This window comes from Neopsephotus bourkii, unplaced genomic scaffold, assembly GCF_033783945.1.
Source record: "Neopsephotus bourkii isolate Nb327-2 ecotype Australia unplaced genomic scaffold, CSIRO-AGI_Nbou_v1 NB_795, whole genome shotgun sequence".
Lineage (NCBI taxonomy): Eukaryota > Metazoa > Chordata > Aves > Psittaciformes > Psittacidae > Neopsephotus > Neopsephotus bourkii.
In genome coordinates this window covers 2,751,408-2,767,977 of record NW_026901291.1, presented here as the reverse complement: position 1 = coordinate 2,767,977, position 16,570 = coordinate 2,751,408, and the positions used below count along the sequence as shown (strand labels likewise).

Sequence of the window (16,570 nt, the reverse complement as noted above, 5' to 3'; positions counted from 1 at the left end):
TGTAGTAGATTGGGAACTGGAGGCAAGTCTGTCAAGCCCTAAACTGAAATACCAGCTGCTGATCTGTGTCTTAAATGCTGGGGTTTGTGTTGTTTTTCTAGCTGTTATCTTCATGTAAAGGGTGAAGCAAATGCCACACATTTACTTTCAAACAGTGAGGAATAAGAATACATCTTTCCATACTGAGGTCACGGAATATTAACACTTTTTATATATTAACTCACACTAATGTGAACTGCATTATTCCTCTAATGTGTGCTTTATTTGTTAGATGGTCAATTAACAATTTAAGTTATGAACATGTAAGCAATTTCACTGTGCTCGAGGGCTGTATCTTCTGACAAATTCTTTTCTATTACATTGGATAAATTATCTTTAATTATGAACTACATAATGCAGTATTTATAATGTTCTGTATTCCAGGTAAGTTTGAAATACTGTAAAAGACCTTGTGCTTATGGTCAGTGTTTTATTTCAGTAGTGTGAAACTAGTGCATAAGGATTGGAAGGTTCAATTTAATGTAAAAAAAGATTAAGCAATAGCATTAATTCAGATTCTTACAAAAATATAGCTCAAAACTGAAACAATCAAGGTTGTTTTGAGCAAATCTATTGGAGATTACACCAGTTGAGTAACACCTTCCTTAGCATACTCCTTTACAGGCATTGCAACCAGTGCTTTTTAGAGCAACTAGCACAAAGCTTTGCCCAAATACTGTGAGCTCAAAAACCCTCTGTTTTTTCCTGGGGAGCGGTGGCATTGGGTTTTTGGGTTTGGGCTTGTTGTGGTTTTGTTGTCATATATAGAACATTCCCAAGAATACTTTGATGGTTTTGTGGCAAAAATGTATTCCGCAAATTCATGATTTGAGTTGTAGAAAGAGACTGAAATAGGAACTTGCTTATTTAATCACCTAAATGAAATAACTAGCTTAGTAGCACTTTGGGAGTAGCTTTGGAAGGTGTAAGTAATTACTTTTAAAATAGCTATTTTAAAATAATTTCTTATGCAATTTTTATTTGGGGATATTTTGCAATAACTACTACTGGACAGTTTTTCTGTGTGAACAAGTCCACATATATTTGTCAGCAATTTTTGAAAAGGTTAGAGGTAAATGTGGTTTGTTTCATGCCTAATGTGTATAAAATTCTATTATGGATAAATGTAGACTGTGGTTTCAAAACCAGCTATAATTTTTCTCTCAAGATGTAACATTTTTGGGAAAGTAGGGCTGTTCTGTAGTTGCAAATCTTTCTATTCTAGGGCAATATTTTAATTTCCTATGCAATAAGCAGTTAATGATTTTGATGAAAGATACAGACATAAACTAAAAATACATTTGCACAACATTGTGTTAATTGCAAAATTGATTCATTGATACTGTAAATGTTCATTGTAAATGTAATTTGCATTGCTGACTGTTGGCTTTTGGCGTAAATTAAGTTTATCTCTCTAATTGTCTATTTTGATTTTTAATAGTCAAAAAAACCATGCCGATGTGCATTGTGTTAGACCAGTTGGGGTTTTTTGAAGATCGGTATTTTATGGTGAACTAAGAAAGTTACTTTTCTTCTCCTTCTCTTTAAAGCCAGATGCTAGGAAGAAGATATATGTCCAGACTCAAGGTGAGAGTCAAATATTGACTAAGGCATTCAGATTATTAGTTTGTTGTTACACAAGAAATATTTTGCTGAAATGGGTATGGGATTTGAAGTCCTGATTCCACTGAAGTTGAGCTTTTTGCCATTTACATTAATTGGGGCACTATTGCAGTCTCTTAGCCTAAATTTTCAGCTCTTTTCGTTCTTTTCAAAAAAAGCTTTCTCAAATTCCTTACAGTAGGAATCTGAAAGATAAGGTAATATCTAAGGTAGCACAGAGCTTTCTTCAAAGTATATGGAAGTTCTGATGCAGTATGATTATTCTCTAAAAACTAAATTATTTTTAATGCTTTGAGTTCCCAGCATAATGATGCCCAACAAGTATCTTATCCAAAGTACTTGAGTAGTCTAGGGACACTCAGCTCAGCATTTTCGATGTGATTGCTTAAGCTACAGCTCCTGATTGATCTACAGATTCCAAAGCTCATTTGGTATATTTAATTTTCGAATAAAATAAAATTGTTTTCAGAACTATTATGTTGGAAAGCTTATTATGAGGTCTGTTTAATCCATATTTAGTCTATATTTAAGCCCATTGGGAGGTAATAGCTAAGATATTTAAAAAATAATAGTTTCATTAGGAAAATAATTGATCTTTAACATGAGGCAAACCAAATAAATTAACATTCAGTTTAATTTAATATTTATTTAATTTTATATCATTTTAATTTGCTGTCTTTGCTTTATGTTAAGGACTTGGGTCTCAGCTGACCTGTATCTGTTTAGGAATAATATGTCCCCTCAGATAATACTATCCCCTATATAGATTTTAAAAGGCCAAATATTAGCCAAGTATAAGTGAGCTTAATTCCCTGGATTGCGAAAGAATTTCATGTGCTGTGTGATTGCGCAAAATTTTCAACTGAATTTCAGTCTGATGACTACAGGACTGTGCAGGCAACCTGACCCTGTTGGGATGGGGAAAGCTTGAGATGAGAACAGCTGTGTATGGAATTCAGTGTGCTTGACAGAAATACTGTTTTCTGAGGGCAACACTTCAAGAGCCATAGTTCAGCCATCCAGGGACCAATTAAACATGTTGTGTTTCTCGTTTTGTCTACACAGGAATTAAGACTACACCCAAGGAAACATTTGACTGGTATAGATTTCTACAAAATGCAGGTAAAACTCACTTTTTTCTGTGCTCATTATATTTATTCTCAGTAGATGGCAATGATGAAAGAATTTTACAATGTGAAGGGCAACTGATTAGGTTGTAAAATGACTTAAGAAAAGTGAAAAAAATCTTCTATTAGATTCAGGCAGAATATCAATCAGATTAGTCTGGTCAGTAAACTACACGCGCTGTCTCCGCATTTCTGGTCTGAATAGCACCAAAAGATAAAATCATCATGACATGTGGGTCACTGTCTCTTAGAAAGTAAGTTAGACCGAAGCACGAACACCTGAGCATGCTGTGCTTTAAAGTTGTGTGGTAGAAATCCCGGATGTCTTTTGCAGAAGAGCAGGTGAAGTGGAGAAGTGATGAAGAAGGGAAATATGTGTTGATGTTTTAATATATGGTCTTGACCTAGAGCCTGTTTCTATTTTCACCAAAGTAACAGCATGTAAGGCAGATGACCTAATTTAAAGACACCTGGTCTTGGCAATGCTTTAATCGTTCCAGCTGCCTTTTCCCCAATGAAGAATTTGTAGGCATTTTACTCTGGTAAAAATATTTCAATATTACATTCATCAATCTGATCTCTGATAGTACAGCTGTTCCCTCTGTTACAAATGAATCCTTACTTGTCAATTGCTTTATCACATCAGTAAATGTGTGCCATTATTCAAAACTGGTGCCCAGTTTTAAACTGAGCTTTGTGACATTATTTAGTTCTCAGTAAATCACGGCACGCAAGCACAGCACCACTAAGATTAATAATTTTCTGAAGTGGAAAGATTTGTCACTTGCTAGCACAGCCTCAGTGTTGATTGGATCTCATGTCCGACCACTTTATGATTAAAGTATCAGTCAACAGATTGAAGAGGGGGAAGCTCCCCCTAAAATGCATTTCATCTAATGTATTAGACAGTATTTTGCCTAATGTGTTCTAATGCAAAAGTGCAAAATAATTCATAATGTACATGAAAAGCAAACTAAAATGTGACTCTGACATCTGTGCCTGTTAAGTAATAACTTGAAAACTGGAATTAGATTTTTCTGTATTATTTTTTATGACTGTTTCATCTCATCAGTTTTGTTTCTATATCCATATGGCAGCCTACAATTTCCACTTCTTTTAATATTGCCCAAGGAGGTAGGTTTTTTGGCTGTACCAGTTAGGAGTCAGAGTGGATGACTCCTAATTGGAGTTTATAAGGATTTCCCATTGAATTGCTTTTCTGGGTATTTCCAGTTTCAGAGTCTTAAAAATTCTACTAAACTTGGAGCAATCAGTAGAAAACCATCAAAAATAGAAGGCAGTTTTGCTGAGAAGAATATGATTTTGATAGTGTAGGCTTGCACAATGAAGTGCACTTGAAAAGATTCCTAGCTTTCATGCAGATAAAGCTGTCCAATCTCGTTCACCTTATGGCTTTTATGATTTTTTTAAAAGGTTTTTCTCATGAAGTTCTATTCCATATTTAAAAGACATCTAATGGTTTTTGTGGGAAATATTTAACCAGATAATTCTTGTCTGTATCTTTAGTAGTGTCCTTGAAAATTTTTCAAATTGAGGATTCCCAAGACTGAAGGTAAAGAAGCAGGACATGCTCTACAGTGCAAATTATAATACATTTGAGGCATGAGTGTTAAACGTCCTTGGTGGTCAGACCATACATTGTCAGGTTATTCTTTAAAATAAAATAGGCTGTTCAGAGTATTTCAAGACCTCCTTCATAGAACAGACTTCTTATGAATATTCTTTGTACTGATTTATATATATATATTTTTTAGTCATAGAACAGCCTTATCATCTGACTCATGTTAAATATAACCAGTACATAAATAGTCTCTTTAAGTCAGTGTGATGGCTCCAGAATGAATTTAATGGTAAATTTAAGTGAATGGCAGACTACATCAAATACATTTTATTGTGGGAGGATTCCACCCACCTTCCAGCCCCCAAATGTGAATGGTACTAAACCGAAAGCTAAGAAATCTCAGCTTTTTGGACATTTCATCTCATAGTTTGGGTTGCTGATGTAAATAGCAATAGTCTAAGATAAACTGAAGCAGTGCTGTGAAATGTTATTGTTATGGGTACAGTACAATCGTAGTACAAAAATCGTGGAATTAGTATTTCTTCGCAGTCTCAGTAGCAGGCTTGAGTTGCACAGGTGACGTTTGTGTAGTGTGCATGTGCTAGCTTCTAGCTGCAGTATTTTCAGTGCCTGCCTGTTAAAACATTTATTGACTAAATCTACAAAAAACAGTGTTTAAAGTTAATCTGCATTCTGATTCTGCATTCTGATTAACAGTCAGCTTCACAGTTTGTCCTATGAGGATGAGAGACTGTAGTCAAACCCAGAAGTTGAACCAAGCACAGATTTCAACACAGACTTCCAAGAAGACAATGTTTTCAGTATGGTTAGGAACTCAGGCTGTTTAGGGTAGTGTTGCAGCCTGTGTCAGTCTGGAGGTCAGACCACATGATCAAAATGTTTTTCTCTGACCTTATAAAACAGGAGTCTATAATACAACACGGCCAGTTTTGTTAGCCATTTTAGATGCCTATTTAGACTTGAGAGAGACAATGAAAGTTCAGGCTTTTGCTGTAAATTGATTGACAAAAAATTACAAGACAGCCTAAGTAAACACTGAAACTGAGACTGATCTTCTCTGACAATTTAGTTTAGGGATTGAGCATAGCTAGTTAAGATCACAGGCAGGCTTGATGTCATCATACTGTGATGAAAGGCTCCTTTTGATTTCAGTGGAATGTGGCTGAAGCTTGTGAGATGCAAAACATAATAAACACTTAAGACATCATGTGATTAGAAGATGCAGATAGCTTATAACATCTATGCTAATGAACTGAGAAAGCTCTTTTACCCAACAGATAAGACTAAAAACTGGTTTCCTGGAAGGTGACATAGAATCACAGGATCAGATGCTTACTGCACTGTCAAATAAGACATGCAATATACTTTTGTAGTTTGATTTTTCTACTCTCAGATAATACCTGCTTCCTAGCATGGCTATTTTCAGAGCTTGAAAAGTTTACATAACCTGTAATAGTACAGACAGGGTTTTACAGAGCCGTTATGTTTTCCTAAAGTTATGCTGGAAATAAAGAACCACATGAGAAAAATTAAATAGTAAAGGTTTGTGCAGATATATAGTTGACCATAGAAATAATATCATAGCAGCAGTAAGCTGTGTTCCCCAGCAGATCTGAAAGCATAGAGCACTTTTGTTGTCTGATCTGTTAGAAGTAATGAGAAACAGGGGAGAAGAAGGATTTCTGGAGAATTTTGCAGTCTGATTTCTCTGCATTAATAGCCTGCCCCTGAAAGTTAACAGGTTCATGTAATTTCTGTTGTCTTCAGAAGCATCTCAGCAATTCTAGCATCTATTCACTGTTGAATGTGAATGGCAGGATAAACGCTTTGGATACAGTTATTATCTTCACTTCTCCTTAAATTCTATGAAACAAATTGCTTTGTAAAATAAAAGCTCAACTTCATAAAATGGTAATAAATGTTCAAGATCTGCAGGTGGCTACGTGTATTTCTGAAATAAGACCTAATTAGGCTAATAATTGTTGAAATTCTGTGTCATCACTAACTTCAATTAAGGAAACCATGTCAAACAAGCTGGAAAACTTGGCTGGTCTGGGCAGCTTGTTTTTAATAGCTGGCTTGTGAAAGAGACACAAAGTCAAACTCCTGATGTCAGGATATTTAGAGCCAGTGATGGTATTTCTGCTGTGTGTAGGGAGATGAATGTGAAGCATAACTACAAATGGAAAGATTTAGAGTGTCAAAAATACGTGCCAGGTTCTTTACCTCTCAGCAAGGTAATGCTCGATATTTCTCACTTAGAGGCTTGCAGCTTTTCAGGAAGATTAAGGATTTGCAGTAATATATTTATTTTTACTATACGTCTGTGATTACTACATTTTTTTTCCCTGGTAGTACCAAGGGGAGTGGAGTTAAATGAATTTACTCTTTCAGAATCTGGTTAGATAACACTTCTACTTATTCTTGCCTTTCTTAGAAAGACAGTGTCCTTACTAATGTTGCAGAAATGATTTGGGGTGTTTTCGTTACTTGTGTTCATGTCTTGCTATCCTGGCATCAAAGTACAGATTTTAATAGAGGCCAAAGTATAGACTATCATAGTGTGTCATGATAGTAAAATAGTTGATGTGACAAACAGTTAAACAGTTTCAGATAAGGAACAAACTAGGAGACAGTGAAATCTTAAATAGCAAACTGCTTATTTCCAGTGTTGCGTTATGAAAGTGTTTACCATGTTTCACATACTCCATTCTCTCATTCTGTCCTGCAACTGAAGCCCTAAAAACAGTTTACCAAAAGTTAAATCCAGTGCTGTTACTGCCTGCTTGCAGATAATGGGTAAGTCTAGTTGGATAAGTCTAGATTTGACAAACTTCTTCTAGGCCATGCCATGACTCAGTCATAGCCAGCAGGAGAACGTGAATCCTGAGTATTAATCACATATTATCTATTCACCAGTATATTTTGTGCAAGGTTCCAATACTATCAACAAATACATTGGAACAGCACTAGGATACCCTTTTGATCATGCAATTCCTCTCTGAAATTTGACATGCTAAAGCTACATTGCTGTGTTTCAATTTTGAGCAGCATAATACCACCTCTGCTCCATCATGAAAAAGGAGTTGCATGACCATGGGGGTTCTATGTCAGTTTTAATCTTCCGCTGTGCCTGTCTCATTTCCGCTCACCTGCAGTTTATTTGTTACCATCCCCATGGTTCTGTATGGCATATGAGGACAGCATAACATCAAGTTGATGAGAGGAATGAGTTTTCATAACCCCATCGATCTCTGTTCTTGTTTTGACCTCTCACATATTGCTAAGCAGGTGCCCTGCAGTCTCAAGACTAGCTGTGGCCAATGTGCAGCTGGCTTTTATAGATATAGCCAATGTAAAAAATCAGACTATAGCAATAGACAAGTACTGACAATGCATGTTTAAAGGAACATCTCTTACCAGCATTAAACAATTGTTTTTGACACTGAAGGAGATGTTGATTACAGTGGCAAGACTTGACTTGCATTTAGTGTGTAGTGATTCTGAAGGATGGCTGGAGAACATGTACCATGCAGTCTTTTCTCTTTTTTATAGCCAGTGATTATGTACAAATCTTTCCAGTTTGTATTTTCTTTGCAAAGCACACAGAAGGATGTATGAACTACGAGAAAATTCAGCAAAGTGTGGGGTTTCAAACCTCTGCTTTTGTAACACTAACAGAAATAGGAGAAACAGACACAAGTGCTTTCTTTTTTTTGTTATTTGGGTGTTTGCATGTCAAACAAGATGGAGTCATAGTGAATGTGTCAGAAGAACGAATCACTTGATTGTGCCATATTAATGTATTTCCATTTCAGAACTGAATCACACAAGGCAGTAGTGTATAAAGTAGCCTATCTGGGAAAGGCAGAATGACAGCAAAAATTCATGTATCAAAAGTCTTGTTTAAGCTCTACGAAAAAGAAAAACTGTCTTCTCCAGTCTTCATCCAGCTGATGGCTATGGTTGGTAGAGGCAGCTACTGCAGTTATTCTCTTCATAGGTTCCCCTTGTCAGTGTTCTTGTGAGGAAAAAGCATACTAAAATGATTGTTCTCTTGTACAAATGAAGTGCCTTTTTTCACAGCAGGCGTGCTAGCAAGGCTTGAGAAAGCAACAGGTTAGGAAACAAGGCATTGTCTTGATGTGTGCATTTAACCATTTTCAGTAAATGAGCAGAAAGCTAGTAAGATATGCAAGTGCTGCCAAAGTTTGATCTTAAGTAGACAGAGAATGAGTAAACTCCCAGCACTAAACAGTGGCAGTAATGTGCTGGGAAGGCTGTCTTCTCAGGAATGTTTTTATATGCTTCTAAGTGGATTGAGTGGGGAAAGTCTGCCTGCAGAAATGAACTAGGTGATGACTAAGATGTAAAACATACAATAAAATAAAACCACCTGATTCTTACTTTACTGAATTGGATTGCAAAAGCAAACCTAGCCCTTTTATGATAGGTTTTAGAAATGCCATGTAGAATCCAGTCTCTAGAACAGTGTATCCAGTATCTGCTATTTTGGAGAAAAGTACAGAGTTCTGTGATAAAGTAGTGCTTTGTAAAATTGCATGAAGGGGGTGGTCTGCGGTGAGAGTTTCAGGTTGTGAATGTATTGTCAAAGTTAACTGTCAGATGAGTGGACTATTTTCATTAATAAATACTATTTTAGGTAATTTCACTGGTGAAATAATAGGATTCTTGCTGATGAGATGCTTGGGAGAAGTACCTATAAATGCCACATGAACTGAATGGCAATACCCAAATTACAAAGTACAATTGCCATCTGTGGGGCCAGTTTCTGGTTTGGGTTAATGTTTTTGAACACGGAGCAGAATGGCAGTCAGTACTGCCCAGAATTGGTCTCTTGGGGCTTTTCATTGTCACAACTCTTTTAACCCTCATCTAATAAGATAAAAAGACTGAAAGCTGTAAGACGGAAACAAAACACTGTTAAGGGAGAAGAAAGGTTATTTCAGGTGTAGTTAATGTTGATTAGGTGTCCCTGCCTGTAGCAGGACGGTTGGAACTAGATGATCTTTAAGGTCCCTTACAACCCATACCTGTTTATGATTTTGTGATTCTATGGTCAGGGTACTGTCATATTGAGAGTGCAGTAATTCTATAGTCTGTGTGAGAACAGGAAGACCTGTTTTCTCACTACTTTCTGACTAACTTTTCAGTGCTAACTGTAAGGTTGTTCCAAAATAGCCAGAGCAGAACACTGTTAGGTGGGAGTTCATGGTGTAAAAATGAATATTTGTGCTGTATGGATAGATAAAATGTGATCTGAAATTTGATGACACTTTCTAGTAATTTGGTTTGTGTGATTTATGTTGTAAATTGAAACCAGTGCCCCATGTCTTAAAAACAAACTGTTAATGGTCCATTGCAGCAGAAGAATGGCTTTTTTAATCCAGATGTTGCTGTATTAGAAATTACAAATTATTTCTTGGTCCAGTAGCCAGAAAAATATTACTTACCATGTCTGCTGCAGCCGCTCTCGACAACTCAAGCTATTTAAGTTAAATGAAATAGACTCAATAATGAACCCTGTGACAGGGAGCATTTAGAAGTCCCTGAAATGAATTTTAATTTTAAAAGCAATAACATTTGAGTATGTAATGAGTCTTCTGATTCTCCCTCTCCCTCAAAATACAGGTTTGATGCAGAACTCCTGTTAATACAATTCCTTGACATGAGGGGAGATACTCCTGGCGTGTCTTCCAGGGCCTGACCCTGCCATTAAGTTACACAACACCGTAGGGAAGTGTAAGCTGCTACCAAGTTTGACTGATCTTATATTACGAACTGCATCAGTTCAGTGATGCTGTGTAAGCAGCTGAGTTATTCCTGCAGCTGGTGAAAAGTGGAAGGGAAAGGGAGGAGGAGACCTCAGGGAAGGGAGCTCTGCAGTGTTCAGCAGCAGCAGATCACTGTGCCACCACAGCTGTCCTTGTGGCCTTCCTGGTGATCATAAATCTCACAGACAGTCATTCTGACCATACAGCATAGCCCTCCTGATACCTATGTGATATAGCCCTGTGTGGGACCCATGCATTAATGTCCCACAAACAGCCTGCTGCTGATGAGCAGCAGTGTGCTGCTCCTTGTTGAACTGCCTAATGTTAGATAATAAGTGTCATCTGTCCTTGCCGTGAACTCAATAAATAGGTGAACTGAAGGACAGCAAACTGATTTGTGCAGTACAGTAAATCAAATATGAACATTCCAGCCTTCTAGTGTTTATTAAATTATGTTGGTGTTATGTGTGTTCATTCAGCAATTTGTGGATTATGTTGGTTTATTATAAACACATTTTAGAAGTTCATCACATAGTGACCCTTCTCCAGAAGTGTGCTCTGAATTAATTGTGCTGTCATAGAGCCCATGGCAACTGCAGTATCATACGTCAGACCTTCTTTTTCTAATATAGCCTACAAAATTATTTTTGTGGGTTGTTTTTACAAGATTTTTAATGTTAAAAACTTGCATGTTGAGGGTTTTTTTCCCCAAAATCATTTTTCATTTGTGTTTCTTAGCAATGAGGTTAGTATAAATGCTTTCCAATAATGTAACTTATCGTTAACTATTCTGTTTTCTACATAGGGATATATTAGGGGTAGATACCTATGGGACATTTACCTGATCTTCTATAATAGAAAGTGTCAGATTAAGAGCTCTAATCCCTGCAGCCATTGATTAACTAAACCTCAATATCCTTGAAATAGGTGGTGAGTTATTATATGGATGCAGTTTTATGCTTCTTATGGGTAGAAATACTGAGAAACACACGAATTTGTATGGTTACCTCGTCAGTCAAAGCTGGGTTCTGGTGTTCCAGAATAACAGCCATCATTTTATTTTTTGTCCAAATCCTGCACATTGCCTCTAGAAGTAAACTCGTGTGCCCTGTAAAATGATACACATGATTAAGTTCTCTGCTGAGTTGATCTGAGGATTGATGCAACAGCAAGAAACCGAGGGAATAATAAGGAAGATTTTTCAGAATCCACCCTATTATGGTTTTTACTGTGGTATGTTGCAGGTATTCCTACAGATACAGACAGTTTACATGTTTTTCTCTTGATATGTGGACTTCGAAGAGTCAAAGACCCTCTGTATTTAGTAGATGCCTTTTCAGGTAGGTACCGGCTATTTGAATACCCTTGTTTTGTTACTGAATTCAGATGTGTTTCTAGTGTTTATCAGCTTGGCATAAGTTGTTTTATTCATTGCAGAAAACTTCATGATATATTTGCATTTAAAAAAAAGAAATGCTCATGTAACCATTGATGTGTTCAACACATTATTTCTGTAGTGCGTCTTTTCCAGCCTGCTGGGAATAACAAAGCATCAAAATCAAAGCAATATTTGATGATTGTGCTTGCTGGAAAAAGGGGTTTGCTGTTACATATAATATTAATGGAAAACAAAAGATGAGTCCGCCTCCTTCAAACTTAACTTCTTTATTTTCCTGTCACATGGCTGTTACACTGATTTGCATATGTGCTAATTACTATCACTGAAGTTACAAGCAAATTTTACCACCCATCATTATGACACCACACTGTAAATTAGGCTGGAGTTTTCTCATAGTCACATAGATGAATGTTTTGCCAGGTTCTGTTTGTTTCTAAAAGGTTCAGGTATTCCAAGTTGGAAATTCAGCCTCCACTATTCAGTTTGCTTTTATAAGCCTTTATCCCCTTGTGACACTTACTTTGTAACAAATTATGGTTTATTAAAGTAACTGGATTTGTTTTATTCTGGTATTGAAAAAGCAGCAGATTTGTGCATATAACTGAATATTAATTGTGATGGTTGGAGTTGCTTCTACAGGTACCTTTACATAGGAGAAAATTCAAATAATTTTGTGTATTTTGTCTTAGCAGCCACAGCCACTGCATTATTTACAGCATTGTTCTCTTGAGATGATTGAAATTTAATATCTGAGCTTAGTTAAATAACCCTTGAATCACAAGAGATTGCATGAAGTAGAAATGCTAAATACTAACTTTCTGATATGCTAATAATTGGAATTCTGAGGAGTAATATGAGGGCTGAGTGTGAGCATGGCACACATTCAGTCCTTTAAGGAGTAATACAATATTTGCCTAATTCTTCTGTATTCATGCAGCTGTTTGCATTGATTTCAGAGAAAGAATTAAAAATTAATAATTTTGATTAATAAAAAGATTTTCTTCTTCTGGTTTAGATTGGCACAGAAAGGAACCCAGCATCCATCTGGGCATAATTGGACCTGCAGTAAGTTGCTGTCATTTTTATTTATTTGCATTTTTTTCCCTAAATGCCTCTGTTTACTCACATCTGAGGTACTGCAATAATTCTTTCCAAACCGCAGTAATTCTTTCCAAACTGAACCTAAGGCAGAGGCCTTCTAACTGCTGCAGAGATAAAAAAGTACAAAGCTAGCACTTGTAAAGGCTATTCACAACAGGTCTAAACTATGGAAATGGAATAAATTCGTGCTTGGACTTGCCAAGTTCAGAGTTCAGCTATCAGCTAATAGGCTCCCTCACTCAGCATCTGCATTGCAAAAGGGAAAGCAGCCAAGAGGATTTTTCTAAGAGGATACACAGTGAGGTAGCCCACCTCCATTCAGGTAGGTTTTTAATAATGCAGACTCTTACGAGGGGCTCTGAAAGAGTTTGCAGCAGGTGGAGATTTTGTTTACATACACTGATTTTATTTTTCATTTGTTTAGAAGGCTTGGGCTAGTTTTGTAAAAAGCATTTGCAGCTGGATTACTGCAGTCTCGTGTCTGACTTGATAATGCCATTAGTCTAGTATGGTCTCTTAGAACAAAACGTTTCGTCTTCCATTTGACTACAGAAAGAACTTCCGTAGATAAAAGGTATCAAAATATTTGGATTCTAATACTGGTGTGTGTTTATATACCTGTGGGAAAGTACAAAATTGTTTGGTGTAACAGAAAGTACTAAAAATGTGAACTCTTTCTAATAAAATAATAGGCTTATTTCAATATGAATAATTTATAAATGAGCCTATCCAATATTTTGAAAGGCAACAGTTGTCATCTAGAAGATTTTTTAGCAGGTATTGTTAATGAGGAATTTTAATGCTCTGAAGGTGCTACCAGATGCTCATTATCCCTGTTCTTACATCTTTTGTTCACATGGAGGATTGCATCTTTGTTCCATTCCATTTAGATTTTGATGGCATTTCTGGTAGTCTCAATTTGTACACAGTTAACAGTTGTCCGCAGGTGCAAAATGATCTTAGGTTTCTGTCTGACACCAGAGAGCAAGAACAGAGCTTGGGCTGACAAATAAAATTGGTGTAGTCTGTTTCACAATTAGAACCTGGGTCTACTAAGGCCCGGGATATAGAACCTGAGAGGGAACGTGGTGCTGACTGAAATAAATAAAATCAGAAACTGAGTTGCTCTTGTATACTCACATCTCAGATTAAGCTTAGAGTTGGTAGCATTCCTTCAAATGAATTATATGTATTTTAGTTAAAGTGCTGGCCAATATGAATGTGAGACTTCACTTTTTCCCAGTAAGTCATAGAGATCTTGTTTAACAAATCTGGAATTTACAAATTCTAACTCTCTCTTTTCACGGTCGGTCAGGTAAGTGGCAGCTCCTCTGTGACTGTGAACTCCCTGTAGATAAAACACACAGTTGGGTTGCTGCCTCAAAATGCTGCCATGAATTTCTCAGCAATGGTTTGCTTTTCATGAAGCACTAGTGCCTAAAAGGGTTTAAAATGATGGCTATCACAGTCATTATTATGAATTAATCTGTAATTGGTGAGGGAGAGGAGGAAAGATGCCTCAGAGCCACCAAAGTGCTTCTCCTAATTCTGTGCAAAATCACATTCATTCCCACAGCTTCCCGTAGCCTTGCATGGGGACCAGGTGGAGCTGCAGGAAGACTGTCCTGCTGTTTCCCCTTCTAGTATGTTGCCTACGCCAAGGGAGCATACTTTAAACTAAGAAAACTAATGGCAGCACTTCTCAAAAGAAATATACATGTACTAAATATATAGCCATAGCAGAAGTCTTGAGAAGGCAGCCTGTAGCCTTAATTTAAGCAGTGGAAAGGTACGAGTAGGCAGCAGTGTCATACCAAACAAACTCTAGCTGATGCTAAAAGGGTACTAAAAGCTTCACCATTGCATCTGGGTAATGTTTTCATGTCCCTCTAAGTCTCCTCTCTGATTCATCTTCACATGAGCCTGTAAACTTGTAGGCAGTCTGTTTTGTACAAAAATAAATAGAATCTGAATTGGCAAATAACTATTTTTCTATTTTCTCATTCAGTTTTGTTCTTTGTATATTTTGAGACATAGGTTTTTCTTTTTAAAAGCTGTTTTTTGCATTTTTGTCTGCATTTTTTTTCCCTGCTAAAACGCAAGATGATGTGGAAGTGAACTGGTGTGGAAGGCAAATCTAGAGCAGGTGTAATGAAGCTGTGCTTTAAATCAAAAGATGCACTTGCTGCCTCCAATGAGGGTTTTAAACATTTTAGTCGTCTTTTTACATTTGCTTCACTTCTTCATAAGCTAACGTCTTTACAGTAGGCTACCGAAATAACCCTGTAGCAGTGCATAGGACTGAACCTCCTCAAAGCAGTTTAGAACACATTTCTGTCATAGTACTAAAACATTGCTAAAGGACAAAAGTAACTCTCAGCTCTGTTGGTATTTATCTGTACTCTTCTTATTCATGTTGCTACTCAAATACAAAATCTTAAAAGATATCAGTACCATTATGTGTGAAGCAAGTACTTTTATTGTGGATATGAAAAACCCCACACATTAAGATTATAATAATAAGAATGTAAAGAACAAAGGCGCACACACTATTCTGTGCATTGCTTCCATAAGGTGACAGCCTTTCAGTGCATTTACCATGCGCAGTTGTCACAAATGGTGCAATCTAAATCATGTTGCATGTTGGCTCCTGTATGGTGTAAAATTTTTAGCATTTTACTTCCAGTTTTCTTTTTTCTTCATTTCTCTGATGAGATTCAAAGCAGTGGCTGGTTTTCAGCAGCTCCCTATTTCAAGAACAGATCTTATGAAACTTTAAAAAAGTTAAAGCCACAAAACTTCCCTTCAGCATGCAACCTCTGGAAGGCCACTTCGTACTCGCTTTGTAATTCTTAACCATTCTTGTGGGCAGTACAGAATACTGCTATGTTTGTAATGATACTGTACTCCATTGACAGCTGTTTTTCCTCTGTCCAACTTCTTTTCATACATACTGAGACAGTTTTAGTTGAGTAACTTGCCTCCACAGATAGTGGGACCTGTCTGATCATGTAGCCTATCTCTTTATACTGGATTGCTGCTACCTACTCTATGTTTTGTGGGCTAGTTCTAAAATGAACCAGCTGTTGAATACAACTTATCTAAGCAACTAGAGGAAGTCTAATAATAACCTGTGCCAGAATATCCTAGAGCACAGTAACTGGGAAAACCAGCTAGGAGACAAAGATACAATTTCAAATTCTTTAGCCTGCTAAGGACTATGAAATTCTGCCAGGTACATCCTGCCTCAAGTGTCCTACTCACAGATGCTTTAAAAGGTAAGATGACAACTCTTCTAACCCTGTGTTTGCTCGTTCTGCAAGAAAAGCTTCCTGAAAATGACAGGTTTGTTAGAAATGGTGAAATGAGCTGTTCCAGTATCTTAAAGAGGTTATGTATTTTTCTTTTAGACCCAAAGTTTTGTTAATTTAGATCCTAGTTCCCAAATTGCTTCAGCTGAATTAAAATTTGGGGGGGGGGGGGGGGGCAAGCCAGAAGACATTGAATTTCCTTAAGCATTTGGTGTATGGAAAAGGTGATGTAGGATGGTTGAGTTTAGTATGTTTGCAAGGATCTTGCATTTCTGGTGCAATCACTGCAGCCAGATTGTGTTGTGTTGCAGACAATGCTTGTGTTTTTCAGTTGTAGGCAAAGCTTGGTCTTGCTGAGTCTATTCAAGGAATCGATCAGATAAGAATTGTAATGTAGTGTCACCTGCTGCTGTGAATAAAGTGATTCCTCTCACAGTGATGCTGTCAAAACCTCACGATCCAGAGCAATTGAGCAAATTCTTCCTATCTGTACTGAATATGGTTGCAGATACAGCTTTTCACTCTTTAGTACTCTGGCTGATACTCTGACAGAACTTTAAATGTACTAATAC

General features: G+C 36.9%; 1 protein-coding gene across 7 annotated transcripts in view; it reads left to right on the top strand.

The window, feature by feature from the left end:
• GLT1D1 (glycosyltransferase 1 domain containing 1) overlaps positions 1-16,570 on the top strand; it is a 59,338-nt gene that overhangs the window by 25,013 nt on the left and 17,755 nt on the right. For 6 of the 7 annotated variants that reach the window (XM_061355399.1, XM_061355402.1, XM_061355398.1 and 3 more), the window contains exons 5-8: positions 1,590-1,626; positions 2,728-2,784; positions 11,432-11,527; positions 12,602-12,651. In XM_061355399.1, the coding sequence (XP_061211383.1) occupies positions 1,590-1,626; positions 2,728-2,784; positions 11,432-11,527; positions 12,602-12,651 (240 nt within the window). The remainder of the gene's footprint in view (positions 1-1,589; positions 1,627-2,727; positions 2,785-11,431; positions 11,528-12,601; positions 12,652-16,570) is intronic. The other variant, XM_061355403.1, reaches the window with a different exon arrangement.